This window comes from Electrophorus electricus, chromosome 2, assembly GCF_041902795.1.
Source record: "Electrophorus electricus isolate QZ-2024a chromosome 2, ASM4190279v1, whole genome shotgun sequence".
NCBI lineage: Eukaryota > Metazoa > Chordata > Actinopteri > Gymnotiformes > Gymnotidae > Electrophorus > Electrophorus electricus.
Window position 1 is genome coordinate 3,143,621 of NC_137498.1, and position 24,937 is coordinate 3,168,557.

The 24,937-nt window shown below is 47.4% G+C and overlaps 1 protein-coding gene across 26 annotated transcripts in view; it reads right to left on the bottom strand.

Annotated features, from left to right (window-relative positions):
* Positions 1-24,937, bottom strand: part of epb41l2 (erythrocyte membrane protein band 4.1 like 2) — a 46,776-nt gene that overhangs the window by 18,395 nt on the left and 3,444 nt on the right. For 19 of the 26 annotated variants that reach the window (XM_081695381.1, XM_081695379.1, XM_035529086.2 and 16 more), the window contains 5 exons: positions 9,861-9,997; positions 8,681-8,992; positions 7,736-7,873; positions 2,476-2,580; positions 1,546-1,588 (listed from right to left, as the gene is read on the bottom strand). In XM_081695381.1, coding sequence (XP_081551507.1) covers positions 1,546-1,588; positions 2,476-2,580; positions 7,736-7,798 — 211 coding nt within the window. In that variant the 5' untranslated portion in view covers positions 7,799-7,873; positions 8,681-8,992; positions 9,861-9,997. Of the gene's footprint in view, positions 1-1,545; positions 1,589-2,475; positions 2,581-7,735; positions 7,874-8,417; positions 8,567-8,680; positions 8,993-9,860; positions 10,022-13,627; positions 13,753-24,937 lie in introns of those variants that run through there. The other 7 variants (XM_035529073.2, XM_081695385.1, XM_081695384.1 and 4 more) reach the window with 3 other exon arrangements.

Consider the following 24,937-nt stretch of genomic DNA (forward strand, 5'->3'; position numbering starts at 1 on the left):
TATGAGACAAACCGAACTGGATCCATCCTGGATTAGCCATTAAATGACCTCACTCCATGCCATATCCCATAATTCCCCTAGCACTGTAAATGACCCCGCACTTGCTGGTGGAGGGAATAGGGTGGAAGCATGACAAACCATGTGACCAGTCACCTAATGTGCATGTGAGGTGCCTGGTCTTCTGAACGAGAGCTCCAAGCTCTGATCTGGGTACAGGGGCAGTCTGCTGGGCTTTCTGACTAGGGCAGGGTCAGCTCTGATCTGGGGACAGGGGCAGGTTCTCCTCCACTGGGCTTGAGGAGGTCATCTCCCCCCACTACCAACCCACACACACAGAGCAGGGGTGCACAATACTGCTAAAATGTGTCCCTTCACAAAACCGCAACTGTGTATCTCTCTCTTTTTGTGCACAAATTCTTTGATTGTGTGTGTGTGAGAAAGATTTGAGAGGAATGTAAAGTAATAAATTACCACAAAAGCCAGAGCTCCCAGACCACCTTAACAGTGGCTATATTGTGGCCAGATCCCGTGGACAGCTTGGGCGACAGAGGGGGGAGGGAGAGAGAGAGAGAGAGAGAGAGAGAGAGAGAGAGAGAGAGAGGAAAGAGAGAGAGAGAGAGAAAGAAAGAATGTGTGCGTGCGCGCGCACGTGTGCGACAGAGAGCAGGGACCAAAAAAAAAAAAAAAAAAAAAAAAAAAAAAAAGTGTGTGTGTGTGCATGCGTGTCAGAGAGCGAAAGAGAGGGAGAGAATGCTAAGGACGTAGAAGAGACAATGTGAGAATGTGACAGTGAGAAATAACGGGAGAACGAAAGAAAAAGAAAGGCATGAAAGACGGGGACAAAAGAGTGGTCTGGAAAAATGTGTGTGGCCCAGCCAACATGCACACTGCTCCAGAAACAGCGCGGGGAGATGGGAAGAGGCATGAGAGAGACAAGGTCACGAGCATTCCACGGGTCTGCCTCAAACGTGCAGCCGTTTTTACGCTTGTGGGTTGTTTTGGTTTCTTTATTTTTAGAGCTGGAACGGTCCGTGCTGAGTGTGAATCACGGGGGAGAGAGCCCACCACCTCTCCTGGTTAACACCGCCGTCCACATCCATGGAACATCGCACAGAAAAGCCCTGCAGCAGCCTGTGGGAGCATGTGTGTGTGTGTGTGTGTGTGTGTGCGTGTCAGATGAAGCAGAGGGGCGTTCCAGCCCTCTGACTGGTGAAGGTTTTACTCTGTCCACGGCTGAGCTTTCACTGGCAAAAAAAAGCGCGCCTTCACTCCTATCAGACAGTGCAGAGAAGGAAACACACACAGTGGAGAAACCTGATCTGAAGGATGACTTCATGACAAGATGATTTTCCCGAGAGCCACTCGGATCTCTCTCTCTCACACACACACACACACATACACATACACAAAAAAGCCCAAAAAATCCAAAAACCTCTTCGATCAAACTAAATGAAATGTACAGCCAGAAGCTCATTCCTTTCCTGTGTGTGCGCATACACACAACTGGGGTGGGGGCAAAATATTGATGAGGGACACAACACTTACTGTGAATCTGGTGCTTGATCTCCTTAGTGGGATCCAGCCAGCACTAGAGAGAGGGGGAGAGAGAGAGTGAGCGAGCGAGAGAGAGAGAGAGATATTAGTTTAACTGCTGGGATAATGGTTAATAAAAATACATTTTACAGTGCTATTACAAGGGTCTCCCAGGGTTCAAACGCCCCTCGACTTGTTCCATGTTCTGAAATGTTTGGGTTGGCCTCTGAGAAGCTGCCAACCAGTGTAACATCGCTCAAATTCCTTCCAAGAGGGACAAAATGTAGTGTCAAAGGTGGAGTGCAGCTCGGGTAACAACACCAAGCCCAAGGTCACGGGTTCGATTCCCTTGAAACACACACTCAACACATAACTCACAATTGTGATAGTGATGTTGAACAAAAGCACCACCCACGTTCTGTAGATGTAAGAGAGAAGGGAGCCACACTCATCCATCACACTCCAAAGCCTGACCACACAGGGCTCAGACAGGAAACAGCACCAACTGATCTCAGATCAGACATGTGTTCAAGTAGACCCATATGAAGACCCATCCCATGCTACAAACTGACCTTAAATCAGTAGAGATTCATTTAGCTTTATGAAGCACCATCAGTTTGCCACTCACTAATGTTCAACATGCGCATGAGCATTTTTAGAATTGTCAAAACCTCCTGGACATCCACCATCCTGCAGAGTTGAGCTCCAACCATGCTCCAACCAAGTTTTGAACTGGTCCAGATATTGCTTACAAAAGCCAGAACAAGGTCTGGATTTAAGAACCAGTATCAAGGTAATAGACCCTAGAACCCCCAACACCTAGACAACATCCCTAAAGCACAAATAACCCCTTTCCTGGTGCACATTCCATGCAGCTGGCCTGTTATGAATGCTACGTGAGTGCTACATGATGGTGCTACACTGCTGACGATGTGTACTCACCCTCTGATCTGTGTTGTCTTTGAAACTCAGGCCAAAGTAATCCTTCTCCAACAGGTTCAGGTGTTCACACACCTTAGAGAACAGGTACTGACCCTTTGCCCGTTTCTGGAGAGAACAACAGAGAACAAGAAAGAGAGAGAGAAGGAAGTTACATGTATAGTATACCTGTAGCCCAGCTGGAGGATATTGTGTGTGTATATATAAAAACCACATATATATATATATATATACACACACACACACACATATACATACATACATATATATATATATATATATATATATATATATATATATATATATATATATATATATATACACACATACATACATACATACATATATACATATATACATATATACACACATACATACATACATATATATATACACAAACAAACACACCCACCTACCCCTTCATCCCCCCCCCCCCAACCCCACACACGCTAACCACCAATCTACCGTGTGTGTGTGTGTGTGTGTGTGTATGTTTGTCTCTCAGCACTGGGGTCTTGGGTTCGAGTGTATGTGAGTGGAGTAGTTGGCTCCATGGTCTCCAGGCTGACTGGATACTCCAGTTGTCCTACATGTCCAGGGATGGCTGGGGCTCTGTCCTGGTCTTAACCTCGCCCCCTTCCCCTGCACCCACTGCAGTCCCACGGGGGCTACGCCATGCAAATTGGCTACAGCTTTTCATCGGTGTGTGTTTGTAAATACTGATATCTGTCTGAAAAGCATAATTGAGTCTGAGAAAGGATCAATAACTAATAATAATAGGAATAATTGATTATTATAGTAACTAATAATAACAATAATGAGATGCTGTTCAGGTGTATAAAGGTAACTGTGGAACCTCATGATCAGTAGGGGAGTTACAAAAAATACAGCTCAACTTACTTGCCATGTGTGTGTCTTCTAAGGAATGAGGAAGGCAAACTTCGGTTAAAACATTAGACACACAAATGCAGTTATCTGTCTCTTTATCGTGTGTGTGTGTGTGTGTGTGTGTGTGTGTGTGTGTGTGTGTGTGTGTAAAAGAATTTTAACCTTGAGGACAATACCCCACCCCCAACTGTCCTGTAGAACAATGCTCTGCATTTCTGCTTTATGACACAAAGAGAAAGCACGACTGACACTGGAGAGGAAACAAAACCAGTGACATTCTCCCGACATCAGTCTAAAGGGCAGTAGACGACTGGGGGACGCCGGCGTCCGCCCCCCCCGGCCCGGGAAACTGTGGCTGGTGCAACACCTCATTATCTGGTCTCTACAATAGAGCACTGTCAGTGGTGTCAGCGGGAGAAACGGACAGAGGGGCAGGACCGTGGGCCTGCAGTTGGGTGTGGCTTCAGAAATAGCCAATCGGAGTGAGGGAGGGTGCCAGATTTAGGTCAGTAAATTCTGCTACAGCTATACCAGCAGAGACTTAAAAACCACTTCAGTTACAACTAGTTAACTGCCATTAGGAACGGCTAAATATCTTTTGCTCCTTCACACACACATGTCCAAACAGGTCATTAAACAAGTTTATCTAATGCCATTTTCCAATATAATGCCAATTTACTCACAATACTTTGGTGCCATCATTGGGAAGAGGCTGTGAACTTTGTCTTAGCCTTCACAACCCAGCCCAATCGGTTTAGCTGAGGACATGCGTGCACACACACACACACACACACACACACACACACACACACACACAACACACACACAGACACAATATACTTGAAGCTGCTCACTCATGCTTTTAGAAGAGTACAGTGAGGTGTTGTTTCCATAGTAACCTACTGGGTTCAGCTATCAAAGCTAACGAGTGTAACAGAGGGCGGGTATGCACTTTCACTGGGTTTCTTTAGGTGTGCACTGATTATACACATATTACTACACACAACTCTTCATTCTGAGATCGATAATCTATTACAAAAGGCGTACAACACAGCCACTGAAATGTTCCAGAATGGCACCAGAGCACTATAGCTGTCGCGTTTACACATGTGCATGACGCAGTGTTATTTTAAACATGAGGGGCCAGAGTTAAGAGGCCTCCGGGTCGCCGGCATGCAGGTAGCAATAGTGTGTCGGGTGCAAGGTAGCAGTGCATCTGTTTAAAAACACCCACCCACAGGTCAGACACAGACTGAGACACCGTGCGTAAAAGAAACCAGGGAGTGGTTATGCCCCCAAGCTTGTTAAAGAGGAAGCAGTTAACGAGAGAGAGAGAGACGTTGTTTAACACTGCACTCTCTAAACCGCTTGTGCAACGCTGTATAAATGAGTGTGGGGGGGATGCAGTGGTGTCCACAGTACCACACACACAGGCAGGGACAAGAGAGCAGCATAGTGAGGTTGTGCCAGAAGTCATAGGCAAGCAGCCACCTGGGGTGTGTATGAACATCGAGTACTGCGTGTCACACACACACACACACACACACACACCACACACACACAGTAAGGCTTTGTTTGATGTGGACGCCCTGAAAAGCTCAGCGCTCAGAAACGGGGCACACCCACGAACCGAGCCGGGCCGAGCTGACCCAGCCAGACGTCTGGATAATACAGACAGGCATCCGGCACGGATACCCCCGTGAGCCATTACAGTCCCACTGGGGTGGCCCACCACATGGCTGTGCCATTAGAGAACAGCTCCCAGCGCTCACCCACTGGCCCGGGGCCCAGGACAGAATGTGGAGCGGGTCTTTTCCATGGGGAAAGAGAAAAGGTTCACAGCTGGAAACATCGGCTCCACTGTGGCCCCGTAATCTTGCTGGACAAGAACCAACCCAACTGTGAGGAACGAAGGTCATTACAGCGCAGCGTCCTTTACCTATTGTTTACGCCATCACATTGCTTACCTGCTTTCCCGCCATTTACAACTAACAGCATTAAAACCACAGCAAAAGAGCATCAACCAGTGGGCCTGAAAAGTTAAAAATACCCTAAAGGAAAGCAGCTCAACTAGCATGTTGCACCATCTAGTTTGGCCAATTTCTTCCAGCTTCTGCTTCCAGATCAGGGACACCCACTTCCAGATACCCAAGCATGGGACTCGCAAACCAGTGGAAACGCAGCCCTGCTCTTAAAAGGTTCACTAGTTCACAGGACCCAGCACCAACATCATGGTGGTAGAAAAGTGGAAAGGGGGCCTTTACAAAACAAAAGAGAAAAAACACACACGCGCACACCTGCTGTCACCAGGCCTCCCTGTCTGATTACTCCTGCTCACCAATACAGGTGATTTCATATCTAGGTATCGATACACATCATGATATAGCACACTTTCTGTACCTTCAAAGAACAGTTCATAAAATGAACACATGGGAAAACCTACTCATCTGAACTATATACTCAACAAATAAAAAGGTACTTACTCATATATCATTATTTTTCTCTTGTTATTTTCAAACCTTCTGTTTTAGAAGACAGAAAATAACACTTTTCAACTTTAGCTTCAAACAAAATAACTAGAGGCCTGAAATGTGGATATGACCACACAGTCAAAGCCAAACATGTAACGCAACACTAGAACAGATATCTGGATGTCTCTGGCTGGGTGTTTATCCTCGGTCACACCAGTTCTCTGCACACTCCTGATACAGCCGTGACCGTGCCTCACTCAAAGTTGCTCAGATCTTCCCGTGGAAATATATCCGCTCACCTTACGCTGCACTCCAGGGTCACGTGTCTAATAACCATGGCAGGTTTCTCGAATAAACTGCCCATCCAATGTATGTAAAATGTAAAACATGGAACACTCACTTTCATAACAAAAACAACAGATATAATATGAAATATGAAATGTTTTTTTTCTGTCATCGTGCAATGCATCGTCGTCTCACACACCGTACTGCTGACCGTGGCCTCTGCGTGCCTGGGTCAGGGCACTGGCCCAAGATCAACACGAGGCGTGTTCTGGGCATACACACCCAAAGAAAGGCGTTAGAGCTGTCCAAGCCCACAATGTCAACCAGACAGCACAGCCGAGCACACACTCGACTCCAGCGCTCTGCTATAGTGCTTGCGCACACGCACACGCACACACACACACACACACACGCTACTGGCACAGTCACCAAGAAACACATACACAGCCTCAGATGTTAGGCAGTCTAATCACAAGCAAAGGTGACTTCGCTTCCAATTAATACAGAAACACACACTGGAGTCTCCTCCACATGCAAAAAGGCAGCATGCAGGCAGCAAGGAGCTCCAGAACTAGATCATGTCGCGTATCTCCGGCAGCGACAGTGGTTGTTCTCACATGCTCACGAGAGCAACACACCAAAGGCAGCCAAGTCAAGGTTAACGCAAGCCTGGATACCAGCGGCGAGTATGCACACGCACGCATACACACGGACAAACGCGGAGTGAAACCACCACTGTGGAAATGTTCGATTTTGTAAGACCACAGGGGAGACCGTCCACGATTCAAGCACATTTCACAAATATCAACGTGCTTGAGTAAACTCAGTAAACGAAGCCGCGTCAAGAGGAAGCCAGCGGTACGCGGGACAAACCAGCTGCCTGCAAGAGAGACAGGTTAACCAGGACAGCAGCGTCGTTTGACCCTGACCGCGCAGCACTGCTGACGAGCGTGAAACACACCCTAGCAGGCTGCATCACAGAGCCCAATGTCTGAGGGGACTCGAACCGGGGATATCGGACTGGACCACGCAAGACCACAAACCCCAACACCTGCCCGTTATTTGAGACGCACGTCCGACGAAAGCAGTCATTTTGACTTTGCTTGCAGCTGAAGGGTCGGGAGTCGTTTATATTTCCGCGTGAACGTCATTAGACGCAGCTGGTTTTAAGAGAGTACGGGTGTGTGGAGGAGGTGTGGTTAGGTCCAGCAGAGCTGAGCTAACAGCACCTCTCCCGTCCAAGCCACCAAATAATTCTGTGCATTACAACACACAGAAACAATGAGCTGGATAGTAGTGTGACGGTAAACAGGCAGGACTGGGCTGCTCAGACACACGTCTGATGAGAGATGGGAGGCAGGCAGCCACACCCACACACGTGCGCGCACACACTGATCAGTAGAGAAAGAACCACCCCAGCCCCAAACAACTCTCACCAGCTCTTACACACACAGGTCATCCATCATGTGAATTTTCTCTCGTACAAACAAAACTTGTGTGCTTAGCAAATCTAAATTTCTCCAGTCCTGCCTAGATTAGATCTCTCCACTCCACAGGCAGTGCGCACGCACGCACGCACACCCACACACACCCACACACACACACACACACACACCCACCTCCACTTCGCACGGGAACTGAGTGCCGTCTAGCAGGGTCACATGACACACCGTGATCTTCATTTTCTTGCCGAGTTTGAGAGCAGAGGGAACGCCGCTCTCCGGAGCCCACTCTTCTCCTTCCTTCTGCTTCACAGGCTGGAGACAAACAGAGCAGCACAGTCACGAGAGGGAGAGAGAGAAGCAGAGCGTGAAAACATGCAAGAGCAGAAACAACGCTGTGCACGCTCTGTTGGGAGATGTGAATGTGGTGTGGCCCAAAGCTTTTGCACGCACGCACACACACACACACACACACACACACACACACACACACACACACACATGTTTTCCACTGAAAAGGATGGCTGGGGGATGAAGTCAATGGGTGGGTTTGGAATTAAAATATGGACAAACAAACCAATTGGGGGGAAAAATGCAAAAAGATTTCATGGATTAAATAGGCGAAATATGAGCATTGAACTGTATAGAGTATAGAGGACGCCACCATATATAATTCAGGAGTTCTGAAAAATAAAAACTACTAACTAGCTCCATTGTGGAGACTGAGCCAGTGGGTAAGATTTAGCATTCAGCTGCTTCAAAAAGTAAAACAAACTGTGCTGGCAGGAAGGTTAGAAAAAAGACATAAAAAGATCTTTCCTTGGAAAAAAAAACAAAAAACAAAACAAAACAGGCTGACCTGCAGTCTGTCTGCTAGACCCTTGGAGAAGCAGAAGCCTGGAGCTCGCGCTCTCTCTCATATTGCAGGGCAGTACCAGGAACAAGCACAGTAAATTATAACTAATTACACATAGCCAGGTTGAACAGCTGGAAAACACCGCCCCTGCTAACCTCTAGCCCCTCTCGCAGATGACACGCCCATACAGAACACAGTATATACACATTAGTCTGAGAACCCACAAGTGCTCTGGGACACTTCAAGACCTAGAGACGACCCCTGACCTGCGTCTCCGCGTTGGCGACGGGGCTCTCCTCCTCTCCGCTCTGCACCTCCTGCGCTCCCCCCGTTGGCTGGACAGCAGTGCCTTCGCCTTTTGGCCCCTCCTCTTCCTGTCCGTCCTCTAGCTCCTCCTGCGTCGGCGGCTGAGTGGGCGTGTCGGTGGGGGCGTGGCCGTCCCTGGGCTCCGCCTGGCTATTGGACTTCTGCCGTTTAAGCCATGGGGGCAGGAAGCGAGAGATGCCCTTTTCTTTCTTCTGCCCGTCGGGCGAGGGCGTACTCAGAGGGTCAGATGGGGCAGGCTCTGCCTCCGCGTTCTAGAACCGCCCCCAGGGAGGAAACATGTCAGTACTGCAGAGGGAGCAGTGGCCTGCAAAACCTGTTCCAGGGTGCACTCACGCAAGCAACTGACGGATATCACAAACACAAAAGCAATCAAAGTACGATCGATGGACGCTCACATGGAGGTTATATTTCCAGCTAACGTTATTGAGCGGCAGGGGTACCTAGTAACAAAACAGGCATAGCCATCTTACAGTTGTCCAAATAATGGTAATAAAACACAAAATGTTTGCACAAACCTGTCCCCTTGCAACTGGAACATCCAATGGTGTCCTGCTCACTAATTTCACCCTCACTACTATCACGAGTGACTAAGCATTAAGGCTTTTGCAGACTTTGCTTAGTGCACTTCCACCACCAAATCTAAATTGGGTGAATGTTGGGAAACCTGATTCCTGGCCACATGTTGATGTTTAGGAATCACTAGATCTCTGGTCATCTGGATGGATCGTTGTCAAGTCCAACTGTCTTTCATTTTAAGCAGATTATGGCTTGTACTGGTCCTGGTTTTGCTCCTTGGTACGACCGAGGGGGCGTGTTCTGACTGAAAAGCAACATCCGCGCAGTCCCTCTATAGATGCAACAGAGCTCCCAGTGACCTGCCTACTACAGTAGCATTCTAAATAGATGCCACATTGGTAATAATCACTTATTTACTTCCTTTTTTTTTTTTTAAATGCCACAAAGGGACTGGGCTCCACATTAAATAAGTATTGGGACGCAGGTGCTCTAAAATACGAGTAGTACAGGATCTTGTTCCGGAAAGATCTGATCCCAAATCAAGGACCGCTGCGGCCCCTCTCTGCCTGAGAACGTAGCCGCTGTGGCGTGTGGCGTTCTTACCTCTGCGTTGTCGGGGGCAGGCTGGGGCTCGGCGTCCCCGTTGGGTGCACTCTCGCTGGGATTGGTCTGCTGCTCGGCCTCCTGCTCCTCTGGAGACTTCTCCGGCTCCTTCTTCACTTCCGGCTCTGATCCCACCTCTGTCGTCATGACACCCAGTCACGCTAGGCCGGTGGGGGGGATGAAACAGAGGGGTCATCTTGAAACACAAATCTGTTAGCTATACTCAAATGTCACACAAGAACAAGCCATGAAGAAGGTTTTCCAACAGTGATATACTGGCCACATCCCGCCCGAGCGATCAGAGAATTTGGTCTACATCAACGATGATATTTCTGTGCTTCCCAAACTGTGATATAAAAAACCTTTCACCTTCAGTTTGAGACAGGGTATTCAGAGGGCATGCGCACTTAACAAATGCGCACACATGTACGCACACCCATAATCACCCAGGAGCGTTTGAAGATTTGTACAGCAACACCACACACAGAGTACACCAAACACAACCCCGCCAATACCATACACCAACACCACGCTAACAAGTACAGTGTGCGACAAGACTATCTGTATTACTAACACACAAGGGAGTGTCCCTTTGGCTGATCTGGTCAGTCTGCCTAAGGGAAGGTCTCAGGACAGACGCTCAGCTGTGCTTGGGCTGGTGGCTTCTCTGTGCGCACCTCAGGTGAGACAGGGGGCATTATGGGATGGTTTCTAGTAAGTGTAAATAGTGAGAGAGTGAGGTTCTTTTTAGTAATGTAAACTGTAGAGGTCTAATGTATTACATCGGTCTGAATGCAAGACCGATGGGGACACGTGGAGGTCAAAAAGCTGCCTGCATGGTGCCAAACAGCATGGACGAGACAGTTTCACAACCCTTAGGCCAAGAGCTTTAAGACAAATAGCAGACATCTCATGTACACCCATACACACAGTGAGACCAACACCCCCTGTTCCAAAGCTATTTCTGCATGATTGCAATATAAGATGAGATTCCGTGGGAAGTTTGAGCCATGAAGGAGTGAGGCAGTACAGAAGAGACAGGGACATGTTTCAAATGCCTTTAACAACCCAGGTCAGCACAGTTATAATCCACGCAGATTAGCCCCAACAGATCAGAATGACGGGGCGCTGTGGAGAATAAATAGAAAGGAAGAGAGAGTCGGGGGGGGGTTGGATAAGCTTGTCACTAATGTTTAGCTGGGTCATCAGGATAGGCAATATGCCACATGCGCATATCTGAAGCATCATGTCCAATAACTCACTGAGCCACTGACACCTACAACTAAACCATGGGCACTGTGGGACCCAGCACACTAATGAAAATACAATATAAGACAGAAATGACCCCAAAGAGACAGACAGCTGTGTGGTTATCTGAAAGAGAGAGAAAGAGAGCGAGCACAACAGAAAAAGTGAGTGAGAGAGAAATGCTTGGCTGAGGTAAGCAATCAGACAGTGTTGTTCCACGGGACACCAAACAGCACCTCTCCCCCAACACTGGGAGCGCTCCATTTGGGCTGCAGTGACTGTGCAGAAAGACTGAGAGACCGACCAAGAGCCTTTCCCCACTTTTCCAGAGGAAGAGCAGCATAATAAAGCCCCAGCTGTGTTACAGCACAAGGAACGCAGGAAATAAGTAAACTCTGTGTGTGTGTGTGTGTGTTTCACTGAAAGGATATGCAAGAGAGACCAGATGTCTGATTTCATAGTAATCTTTCTCTCTCCCTCGCACACATGGTACAAGTCCCCAAAACACAGAGCCAGCAGACACAACCTGAGAATCAACATGAGCTGTCTAAACCAACCAATGCCTCACACACACAGCCCCTCCTCTCTCTCCCCCTTTATTACTAATTAATTAATTAATTAAATATTATATACATATACACACACACACACACACACACACACACACACACACACACACACACACACACACACACACACACACACACACACACACACACACACACACACGTGTGTGCATGTAAACACAGAAGTAGAATTTTGCTTGCACAGCTGATAAACAACCTCTGTCCAAAAGCATTTCGCTGCAATTCTGACTCTCTCAACATCTTTTGCTACAGTACACTGTAGTTTCTCACCTATTCCGGGACATCTGTGCATGTCTCATTGAAATGCATGGGTTTGTTTTTTTTAATGGACAACAGCCCAAACTCTAACCCTTCAGCATGTCCGATCGGGCCTACGTGGAGTCATGCAGGTCCCTGTGCATGTGAGCGTGTGTGGACCCAGTCCGCAGCAGGGCAGGCCAGGTGTTCTCCAACGTCACTACAGTAAACAAACCTTCCCAACATTCCACCCCAGGGATGTTACTGCTGAATGGTTTACTGCAGCCTCTCCTTTACATGAAGCATCAAAGCCGACTGATCGATTATTTGTTGATTAATGTGTATGCATAATCGATTTGTTGGGTTTTTTTGCAGCTATATTCAGGTAAAAAACGAAACAAAAAAAAAAAAAAAATTATGTCCTCTCTCTGACCCTGTTTTTTCTGACTGCTGAGAGTAGGAAGTGCTTGTGTGTGTGCGCGCGTGCGATGAGCAAGTGGTGCTGGGTAGACATTGTGCTGCTCAATATCATGTGACCCTTTATGACTAGAGTTATACAAACAGCCAGAGCAGCTGGTGACAGCATCTAAACCATGGTGTTTGGTTGGTACACACACACACACACACACACACACACACACACACACACACACACACACACACACACACACACACACACACACACACACACACACACACACACACACACACGAATGACCAGGACTGATTAGATACAACAAATACTGAAAAAGCTCCCAGCCAGAACAGGCATCGGTCTGAGCAACATGACCAAAGCCACATCAAAAGTCCGCAGCTGCACACTTCCCAGGTTCCCCCTCGTGTCCAGACCCGTGCAAAACCGCGCCGCACAACGTGTGTTGGGCCCCTGCGCCGGGGGGTGGGGGTGGCTTGAATCATAGCCTGCGGTTCCCCTGCGTGCTACATCCAACCCCACAACAGGGTCTTTTTATTAAAGCTGGAAATCCCTGCACACGCAAGCAGCAATTCAGAAATACAGAGGTTTTGATTGCAAACAAAATAACTTTGTGCAAAGTAAGGAGAGTGAAAGTGTGTGTGTTTCATAGTAAGGCTTAGTCATAGTGAAGGTTTTAAAAGAAGTCCGGATTACAGGTTGGGTGTATCCGAGCATGCCTTTCTGCTCTAGCCTTTGAAATATTGAGGGCTGGTATTATTAAAAGTGGGTTTAGCATATGTGCCAGCTTCCGCAGTCAAAGACTTCCATAAGTGGTATCCATGTGCTTCAGAGCTATTAACCACCACCATCCTCCTCTCTACACACACACACAAAGGCAGCAACATGAGGGCTTGCGTTCCATACAGCACACTGCGGCTCCTGTCTCTGCGCGCGCACCCCCCCCCCGGACTATTATTACTCTCTACTGCATTAGATCCCATCTGCACATGCTATACTCGCATACAGCATACACACACCTGCAGACTGCTGTTCCACGCACTACAGTGCTACACCCCCTGCAGACTGCTGTTCCACTCACTACTGTGCTACACCCCTTCTGCACACACTTCACACTACCTGCTACCTATACACTGCACATTGCAACACAATACATTCACAGGCTGAAACAAGTCAACACACACACACACACACACACACACACACACACACACACACACACACACACACACACACACACAGAGGGAGTAAAGTGCACGTACCATCCTCCTTAGTCACTGCTTTACTGCCTTTCACACAAGCCAGTGCCTCTCTCCTCTCTCCCACTCCCTCTCACTCTCACTCTCTCCCCCTCTCTCATTGCCCCCCTTCCCTCCCTCAAATGCTGGAGGAGTGAGAGAATGATGGGGGATGAGAGAGAGAGAGAGAGAGAGAGAGAGAGAGAAAGGCCACACCCTTGCAGGAGAGGAGCGATGGAGGAGAGGGGCGAGGAGAGGAGAATTTAATCAGAATCTCACAGGGTCAACCTGCAGTAGCCATTAGAGGACAAGCATTTCAGGGCTTTACATCACAGCCCCCCACTAAGATGGCCCCTCCTACAGCCCCGCGTGTACACAAGCGTAAACACTCTAAACCTCAGAACATCAGCAGCTGTCAACAAGCCCCGCCCACCTCCAGAAACTCCTCCCCTTGTCCCAGCGATTCTTGGCAACCCCAAGACAGAGGTCATTATTCTGACTGCTACAGGGGTCCAATAATTACTACTACGATGTTATAACCAACTCCTATGCAGGCTACAGGGATGTCTGTGAACTCCTACACAGGGTACGGGTCCCATTTGTGGGGGGGGCCATTCCATGTCGACGGCAGTCTTGACGGACACTTATTTGTCACATACATAGTCATACACAGTATAACTCGCAGTGAAATGGTTTGAGTGCTGTCCAAACTGAGGAAAAAAACAGGGGTGTATAGGGAAATATATATATCTATATATATACAAAATATATTAACAATGTATGTACAATATATATATGGATATGTATAAATGTATGTACACAATGTACAGTTCCAGGTAATGGAACTGGTAATGGTAATGGCCTTTTGGTGTCTCATCACTGTTGTTGGAGTCTGAGTCACACTGTGGCAGCAGGTGCTTTTCTGAGATTCGTCCTTGTAAAAGGAAGCTTTCCTTCATTCTCACGCCCTGTTATGTTTATGAATTATTTATACAGTAAAGCCTAACGCCAACATGTGTTGCGATTACAGTTCCAGCTTACAATTGCATATTTACAGTTACATGGTGGTGGTGGTCCCCACAGTTTATCAGTTGCCCTGATTCAGGGCCCGAATGGCCTGTGGGAAGAAGCTCCTCTTCAGTCTCTCTGTCTTGGTCATCAGGGAGCGAAAGCACTTCCCTGACCTCAACAGAGAAGAGCCTGTTGTTGGGATGGGTGGGGTCCTTCACAATCCTCCTGGCCTTGGTCTGGCACCGCTTGTAATAGATGCTCTGCAGGTCAGGAAGTTCCCTATGAGTGATGCACTCTGCTGAACGTACCACCCTCTGAAGTGCTTGTCTGTCATGCTTGGTGCTGTTCCCAAACCAGACTGTGATGTTCCCCATGAGGATGCTCTCGATAGTGCAGGTGTAGAAGTTCCGCAGTACCTTGGAGGGCAGTCTGAAGTCTCTTAGGCGTCTGAGGTGGTAAAGACGCTGACGAGCCTTCTTTGCCAGAGAGTTGGTGTGGCGGGACCAGGACAGGTCCTGCGAGATCTGAACACCAAGGTACCTGAAATTATCTACTCTCTCCACCGTGGTTCCACTGATCCTCACAGGTTGGTAGTGCCGCGCCTGCTTCTTGCTGCAGTCCACAATCAGCTCCTTTGTCTTGCTAACGTTTAGGAGGAGATTATTTCCCTGGCACCAGTTTTCCAGGTGTTTAATCTCCTCCTGGTAGGCCCTCTCATCGTTGTCCGAGATCAGGCACATGACGACGGTATCGTCAGCAAACTTGACAATGATGGTGGAGCTGGAAGTGGCTGTGCAGTCGTAGGTGTACAGTGAGTAGAGCAGGGGGCTTAGGACACAACCCTGAGGAGCTCCAGTGCTGAGGGTGAGGGTGGATGAGACACTTGTGCCCACCCGTACTGATTGTGGTCTGTCTGTTAGGAAGTTGGAGATCCAGTCACACAGGGATGTATGCAGTCCTAGATCCTCCAACTTAGTAGTGAGTAGGGAGGGGATGATGGTGTTAAATGCTGAACTGGGCAGAGCTTGCAGACAACGAGGATGTGCAAAATGAGATGCCACTCCTTTCCCCACAGACTGCGCATCTCCACTGATTAATGTCAGAAAATAAACCAACTGCCCCAAAAAACATGAAGAGGTGAGAGTGAACAAGCCCTTTGGAGAATGAAGGACACAGAGAGGTGGTGGTTTGTGCACATGTTTGTGGAGGTGGGGGGTGTGTGGAGCATTATCCAGCCTGCTGTCCAGCGTGTGCTAAACAAGCCTGTCGGGGTCATGACACTACCTGAATGAATATAGCATACTGTAGGCCTAAATCATTTGCACAGAAAACAAAGAAATCCAATCTCACTGGTAACCGCAACACATATGTTGGCGTTAGGCTTTACTGTATAAATAATTCATAAACATAACAGGTCGTGAGAATAAAGGAAAGCTTCCCGTTACAAGGACGAATCTCAGAAAAGCACCTGCTGCCACAGTGTGACTGAGACTCCAACAACAGTGATGAGACACCAAAAGGCCATTACCATTACCAGTTCCATTACCTGGAACTGTACATTGTGTACATACATTTATACATATCCATATATACATTGTATGTTGTGTATATAAACATACTATACATATATTGTACATACAATGTCAATATATTTTGTGTATATATTTCCCTATACACCCGTTTTGTTTCTCCTCAGTTTGGACAGAGCACTCTCAAACCATTTCACTGCGAGTTATACTGTGTATGACTATGTATATGACAAATAAACCAAACTTGAAACTATATTAGCATGTTTGATTTATTGATTGATTGGAATCAGTCAAAACCACTAGATCCCACTCAAAACCCTCTGGTGAGTGTGAATATCTGTATGGTGTGCCACTGTATTCATTTGGTTTTCTCTTCTCTGAAATTTACCATCCGATCGCGTCCTTTGTGTTTGAACCTCAGAGCTTCAGGGTGCATGGTTACCTAAGGTGACAGGTTTCCAAGGGGTACAGCTGTAGTTTGAGTGATGTGACCACAGCACTGATGTAAAAGGAAGGGTCAACACTGAGGCCTTAAACACACGTGCATACAGACACCTGCGCGCTCGACCGATATGGGTTTGTTAAGAGCTGATGTCCAGCAACTGAAGGCCATTACATCTAAGGCCGATATCTCAACTGATAAAATAATTACTCTTCCACCACCTTCCAAGTGACTAGAGGAGACAATGTGACAGAGCAGAGACTCTGTCCCTCAGAGCTAAGACGATTATTCCACAAATACAAATTGTAGATTAGGCCATAAATTCGCGCCCCAAGATGTTGTTGGCAAGATATGAACATGAACGCCAACAAGTTAAAGCTCCTATTAGCAAACGCAACTGCCAACTTGCGCAGGTTATTTTAGAACTATGAAATGGACCGCTTATGATAACAGGTTGTTGAGCTGAGCCCTGTGAGCTAGCGTATCTGGTTAAACGCTTGCCAGCATTGGGAATTGTAAACAACATATTCCCATCTTCTCACTAAATGAATCAGTCCAATCACACAGACAGTAAACACCGTATATGTTATTAATAGCAACCATTTAAATATATTATCCTGTGCTTCAAAAGATTTAAATTAAAAGTTATCATTTTCTCTCAGGGAACATTACGTCCAGCATTGGCATGCACGGTTTCACAGCACTCACTGACGTCTGCCCGTAGAATGGTGACGAGGACACAAGGGGGCGCTCTAACCGCTCCACAGCATCCAGACTGACAGAGATGCCTGCCTTGTGCCTGCAGGCTTTTTTGGATTATCAGCCTTGTGAGTGCAGGCATCGGATGATGGCGTTAGTCAGCCCAATTAATGGGCCGCTAACACACACAGGTCTGTAAGTTGGAAGCTGCTGAATGCCTAGTGGGGCAGTACTAATGGGCCTCATTAAGCAGACTAGGCCAAAGCTTGAACACCCTTAGCTAAAACCACACACACACACACACACACACACACACACACACACACACACACACCCCTACCTTTCTCCATTGCTCTGATGGAATACAGCAAACAAAACACCAGACGCCCTGAGAAAAATTAACTCAGTATCTCCATATCACTAAAGGTAGCTGATACAGCCCAAAATGCTCCAGGAGACAATACCAGGCTGCGTTATCTTCATTCCACATCAACCGTTTCAGAGAGCACGGGGCAGATAAATATGTTTAGACTCAACCAGGATCACAACAAAGCTTCCTTCCGGAACTTTGCGCGTGGCACACAGACGCATGCAAAAGCTCCTTCGGTATTCCTCTATAAACACTGCTATACCACCCAGGAAGGGTTAAACTGTCCATAGGGTCTGTGTGTGTGGGGGGGGGATCAGACAAGAGTGAAGCGGTCCAGTGTAGGGGCAAAGCTTTTGAGCCCACTGAAGGTGAACAGAGCCCCAGCCACACCTGCAAGCTCACGCTCTTCTCCCAAGACCAACCGCGCTGGCCCTGATCAGCTTGTGTGCTCCATCAACCACCATGTCTCTTTCTTCCTTTCATTTCTTTTTGCCCTCATTTCATTCTCTCTCTCCTCCCCAAGAGGTTTATTTTAAGACGCCATCTGCCATCGGATGGTGTGGCATTTTCTGGTCCTGTCACGATGAAACCGTCCCCTGTGCCATAGCCACGAACTCTTAGTGTTCAACATTAAGCACGTTTACCGTCCCAGTTTCAACAGTTACGTGTGTGCGTGTTCTGCACCTTCCACCTCTGTGTGTAACACACACACAGCTGAGCGAGGAAGGGTTCTTACAGAACCCCCCCAGCAGCTTAACCCCTGTGTTGAGTACATCACCATCCCAAATGCCAGCCAATCACATTCCCAACACTGACATGCCAACACCACCACCTTTTCTCAATGTAATCACAAAACAGGTTAGCTGTAAACTTGTGTAACTTACTAAGAGGCAGGGAAGTATGTGTGCGTGCATGTGTGTGATCATGTGTGTCCCTGTTTTGGGCTTGACAGTCAATTGAGATGACATCATATGCCGCTCCACCCTAGTGGACTCAGAACCAGTCCCCCACCCAAAAGAGAAAAACACATCTGGGCTCCATGGAGTCATTCTGACCAGATCCAACTACGCCCCCCATCAGAGCCTAGATGCAACCCAGCCTCAGGGTTCAGCTGACACCCACTCACACATAGTGCTTAAACAGTACTGTAACGTGGTGGCCAGTGTGCACGACAGCATAACCAGCGTCTAATCCACGTCAACCACGTACACCAACAGGTATGAGATTATGGTTAGCCAACATAGACCATTAACCCTTTAGCTCAAACATGAGATTAAGGGATTATGTGCTGCAAGTGCAGACCCAGCATGTGCTGTCACACCATGGTGCTCGGACAGAACTGTTTACTCAGCCAGAATAATGAAGACATACAGAGACGATTCAACCCACCATACTCCCTTCTCTGTGATGCACACACTTCAATCCCTGACATCTGCTATGGATATGAAGTTTCACAATATACTACAATACATCCTATGGAATAATATTCATGTTTTGTATACGAATGTCTGAATGTAACCACGTGAAATAGAAGTTTATCAAATTAAATGATTTATTCTTAACACCATAAAAAAGACAGGAAGTGAACATAGTGAAGCTAAACAAAGCTTAAAATACTTCTGAATATATTCAAATGCATAAAGCCCATACACAGGGGTGGTGGTGAAGTCGTGCCCACAGGCAGGCACTGAGAGAGCTTGTTATCCCTCACGTGCCCACAGGAGGGCAGAGTGGCAGCTGTGGGATACAGAGCTGGGCTCCAGCTCAAAATAACAGTTAAACAAGATGGAGTCACAGGGAAAACCATTACACAAAAATGTGTGCGCGTGTCTCTTTCTCTCTGCAGAAGAAAACGTGACTGCCCAAAGGCCACGCTGCCCAGATTTTCTTCCCCAGGCAAACGTTCCACAACCCCAATGCCACAATGGGTTTGGATGTGCAACACAAGCCATTCAGTGCAGCCCCTAGTGCCCCAGCAAACTCCCTCATCGAGCCTAGAGGAACAAGGTTTATCGCTACACAGGTGAGCACGCAGCATAGCAACAGGTCTCTAGGGTTGACCGTGCTTTACACCAAGTGAACTCATATGGCACTCCAAATCTCCTTTTCAAAACAGGAAGACTTGGTGGTGGTAAATCTTATGGCCGGTAGGCATGGCAGATATGTCTTTTAAGCTCCCATTAGCTGACTGAACAGTACAACTCCATGAAAATTCTCAGCATTAAACACTGAGCTCTAGAAGTACATAAAATCTCCACAACTGAAAAGCAAAACAAGAACCGAAAAACTCTGCACCACAAGTTGTTTAATAATGGTTATGAAATTTATTCACAAAATAATTTGGGTATAGGTGTTGAATGTCTTATGCACGCGCGCACACACAATATTTTCCCACAGAATCTTCAGGACTTCCAAGCCTCAGCAATGTCCCCTTAAAAGCCCACGATCTCTCCCCCTTAACCCCGCTCTCCCATGGGAGATGGGGATCAGGAAGTCCGACATACTGACTGCCCAGCCGCTCTCATCGGAGCCGGGCCATTTCTTCTCTCTCGTCAGCAGAGGTGATTGCATAAGCTCTCTCCTGCTTTCTTTGTGATAGTGGATAGACCCATATCAACACTGCCACCCAGCGAAGTGATGCTACTATTGTCCACAAGACCCCCCGACCCATCACACACAGCAGCTCGGAGTAGCAACTACACCGAGCAGCTCTTCTCACCACTGTGACAACAGCATGTCCATCTGGCCCCAAACACGTCATCACATTATGACCCAAGGCTAGCAGGACTCAGACTAGCTTGAAATGCATAAACCAGCCCCATGTAGATCCTTACCCTTTTGTTTCTGATGGGCCCAGACCAGAGAGACCATGCTTGCAGGGTAACCTCAGAAACATATTCCAGTCAGTCAAGGCCTTTAGTAGCTCTTGAACTTCACAGCCAGTTCTCCACAAACATACGCACAGCATCCCGACTGAACAGGTCAGGTCAACGGCTAGGTGAAGGTGAAGCCCGGTACACACTGGCCAATAAAAACAAGCAGATACGACTGGCGCACTAATACACTTGGGCACCCCGCTGGCATCGTCGAGACAGCCAGAGACAACATGAGCGATTAGCATTCACCGGTGCCCACAAACCTCTTTTGAAGTCCCCTTTAGCTGCCTATAGAAAACGCCTTTGGGAAGCCTTGGGTGGAAACCAAGCTCTCTCTCTCTCTGTCTCCCTCACACAGACACAACTGAAGCACAAGAGAAGCTGGGATGTACGCGTAGTCATATCCGCCTGTCCGTCCGTCCGTAAGGCTCATCCAAGTGAGAGCACCGCGCTTTTTCAGTGTCGGCCCTTCGTTTGCGAGGAAGCGTGCATTGATGCACCGTGATGCGATTCATCGCGATGCAGCAACTGACGACACACATCCTGGCGACGAACGAAATCACGTTGTTTGTTATGCACCTGACCTACAACAAAGCTCTTACAATAGCACATTATAAATGCGCCTTGATTTTTTTTGTATCTTCTTTTAATTGCAGGGGGAGTCAAAATTCTTATTTAATACTTGCACAGTATTTTGCATTGTTTGTGCTCCAGGAATGCTTGTTTACAATAGGCAGGGGTAGCTTAGCAATTAAGATACTGGACCAGTAATCAGAAGATTAACCAGTTCAAGCCCCACCATTGCCAAGAGGGCCCCTGAGCAAGACCCTTAAACCTCAATTGCTCAAATTGTACTTGGTCAAAATTGTAAGTTGCTTTGCATGACTGTCTGCTAAATGCCATAAATGTTTACAGTACATTTTGTTTACAATTATAAACATCTGCATCTTCTAATTTCTTTTAATTACAGAGGACTAAAGATTCTTTTTAGTTTAAAAAAAAATTGGCATTGGTTCTACACAAGAAATAAATGTTTTATTTTTCTTCAATTATATACTTAAACATCATGAGAAAATTAAATCGTGAATCCAGTATCGTATTGAGTCATGAGTAGAGTGCATCGTTCCACCCCAATTAGCGAAAGTGTCCCGTAGGCTGGTTCTAGGGAATGATGGCTCACCTCCTCTTTTCTGTCCATCGACAGCACTGCAGGCCAACCCCGGGCATCTGCCAGCTCAAGCGTACAAAACCCAACTTCCTCCGAGGATGTTAAGGAACTGTGTGCAGTGTGAGAAAACAACAACCCGTGACTCCTGAATTTACGTTGTGGAGAGAACACACACTCTCCCAGCCATGCCCGGCAGGAGATACTATCTAAAAAGTGGTCACCAAGAGGGTTACCGGTGCTTCCTGGGAGGATTCCAACCTCACAAGCCAAGTCTGCCAAAAGTTCTCCGTGTATCGCTCCTGCCACCTGTGTATCGCAGCTGGGCTGAGCGCATGAGCGCAGCCCCGAACGCGGCGCTTCCGCGGCTGGGTTATTAACAGGACCACACCGGCATGGCCGCACAGAGGGCGAATTGGAGCCCAGCACTGAGGGAGCAGTTACGCCTTAACTCGGGGCGATTCGGAGGGGGGAGGGGGAACGGCCTTAAGCCACTAAATCGGACCCTGACAGATAAGCCTTTTTTAACCATGTTTGAGAAAAGGCCCATTTGAAAGAAAGGTGTGTACTCCGACATGGCAGGCCAGTATACCCCCGCCCCCCGCCAGGCCCTCTCACCAGACCAGCAGAACATTGAGTTAGCTATAAACGTCAATCAGTTGGCTCAGCACTGCTAACCCCATTAACTTTGTCTGTAGGGACACAGTGAGACAGAGAGAGAAAGAGAGAGAGACACTGGGGAATATGAGATGCCTAGCTTGAAGGGGCAATAAAAAAAAAAAAGACTATATAAAAAAAAGGGATCAAGTTCCAACTGTTTCACATTTTAAAGCCACTGCACAGGTTCAGAAAGGAATCCAGTTCCAGCTGCGAGTCGTTTCTAGTCCCTGCGTGGACTGTTATCTGTGATCCAGCCCACAAACATGAGTGATGCATAAGCAGTGGGTGGAAAACATTCATCAATCAAAAATTCAACAGCCAATGTGGCTTCCAGGCTTAAACCACGAGACACGACCAGGACCCATTCTCTAAAAGCATTACTGCGCTGGGGTCAGTTAAAGCACAGTAAGAACTAAGACTCGCCCTACCACTCCACAGCATGTCTCAGCCCGAGAGGGGAGGAGAAACCGAGAGGGAAAAACTAAAGATGGTAAAGAAAACAGAACTGGTTTTGATTCGTGTATAGGTCTCCTGTAGTTAGACATAATTTTGTTTAACAAAGTCGGGTTCAGACACAAACACACTGCTGCAATTATGTCTAACTTGTCATTTATGCCAACAAGATTTTTTTTTAACTCATGACAACAATAATTAGAATTCCAAGAGGACAACTTGATTATTTTATCTAACATTTAACATCTATACAAGTTCTCTGTGTTCAACAAAACCAAAATACTGCCAGAGGCATGCTGACGCCCAAGCTCATCCATTTTTCACTCACTATTGGATAGTAGGTCACATGTACCAGAGAGAGTAGATGACGCGTTCCAGTTTTTTTTTCCATGCACATGGATCCCAGTTTTCGCCACTTTATAATATTTTCAAGTGGCACTTTTAAAAAAATATGGGCTGTGTATGTAGTTAATTAGTTGGTGATTTATTTGTATGACCAATAATTGAATACATTGTCCCCTCACTTCATCCTGTTAGAAAACATGTCATATGGAGGCACACACATGCATGCACACAATCCCCCCCCCCAATCATCATCATCATCATCAACTGCCATTTCCAGATTTAATATTAGGAGTTCTGTAAAATTCTAATGCATTCAGCATCTATAGATTCTTTCCCTTCCATCCTCATGCAAGATTGCTAGAACACACACAGAATGACATCTTACTGGATTATAGAAACAAACAGACGCACGCAGACAGACAAACGCTCCATGCTTTCACAGGATATCGAGTGCTCCGAGCCCATGGGACTGACAGCACAGGGGCAGTGGCCGCAACAACTACCCACCAGCACACAGTAAAGCGCAGGGTTCAAGGTGCAGATTCAACCGCAGAAATCCCCGCTCGCTGGCAACAAAGGCGCCGTTTATAAGAGAACGCTGTTAATAATTGATGGCGAGCTTTCACTGGGGACGCGCGGGCGGACTCGTGTTTAAATAACGCCGCCGTTCCGAAAGCGGCTGTCTTTATCTCGCTCGTTATCGCCCCGTCGGAGAGCGCCAGATGGAGATGGAGTGAGGTGTGAGGAAAGCCTTCCCGCCGCGCTGGACGTGAAGCGAACACGGAGGCAGAACTGACGTGCGGAGGCACGCGGCAGGATCCGTCGCAGAGTGCTCGAGGGGACACTCACTCGGATCATCTCAGCGATGACCGAGTTACGGGTGCCTTCGGAAGATCCAGGCCAACATTAAAGTGCCGTTATAGCGCCAAGACACAACATTTATATTTGAAAACTAATTGCTTATAAAACTTGACTTGAAGTTTAATATTAAATACAGCCACCAGTCTCAGTCTCCTTAGTGTCAAGTTCAGCCCTCATGCTGACCACAGCCAAACTAACGGAGCCCTCATTACTGCTGACAGCACTAAACACGGCCAAATACAGCCAATATTCATTATTAAACATCAAGGCCTGCCTGACACAGGTAGCACAGCCATCCTACTGCGACCGTCACACACAACCTGCGCCGTGTTTGCGTGTTACTGCAGTCAGATAAGTGGGACGAGGGGGCATTTACGCAGAGGCGAGAGACGTTTATTGCCTGACGTTCTCTGCTTTACAAAGCAGCTCTTTGAATTAAAAGGTCCCTGTAACAGCTGTCACTCAGTAAGCAAAATGGCCATGTACGTTTATCGTATTCAAAAACAATTTTGTGCATGGCTTCCAACCTACCCAACTTAAAAGATGTAGCTATACATTGCTAAAAAAAAAAAAAAAAAAAAAAAAAAAAAAAAATGCAAAGTTAACACATGAAACCACTTATTGCCACCACCGTTTGTTTGAGCGGCGTACAAGTCGACAGAAGGAACGGGATGCAACGTCGGGCAGGCGTTGCGACCTGCTCCGCTAGACCGGCGACTTGCCCGGGCTGCAGAAATCCGTGCGCGAGATTGCGGCTAACAGCTAAGACAATGGCCTGAAAAGATGGCGCCGATTGCTAGCTCCTTTTCGAGTGGACATCTCTAGCTAGGCAACACCTCCGGCTAGCTAGCGACTGACTTCAGAACAGCTGTTTTCAACTCGACTATTATTACACTGGACTGCGAGATGGCGAACGCTAGGCA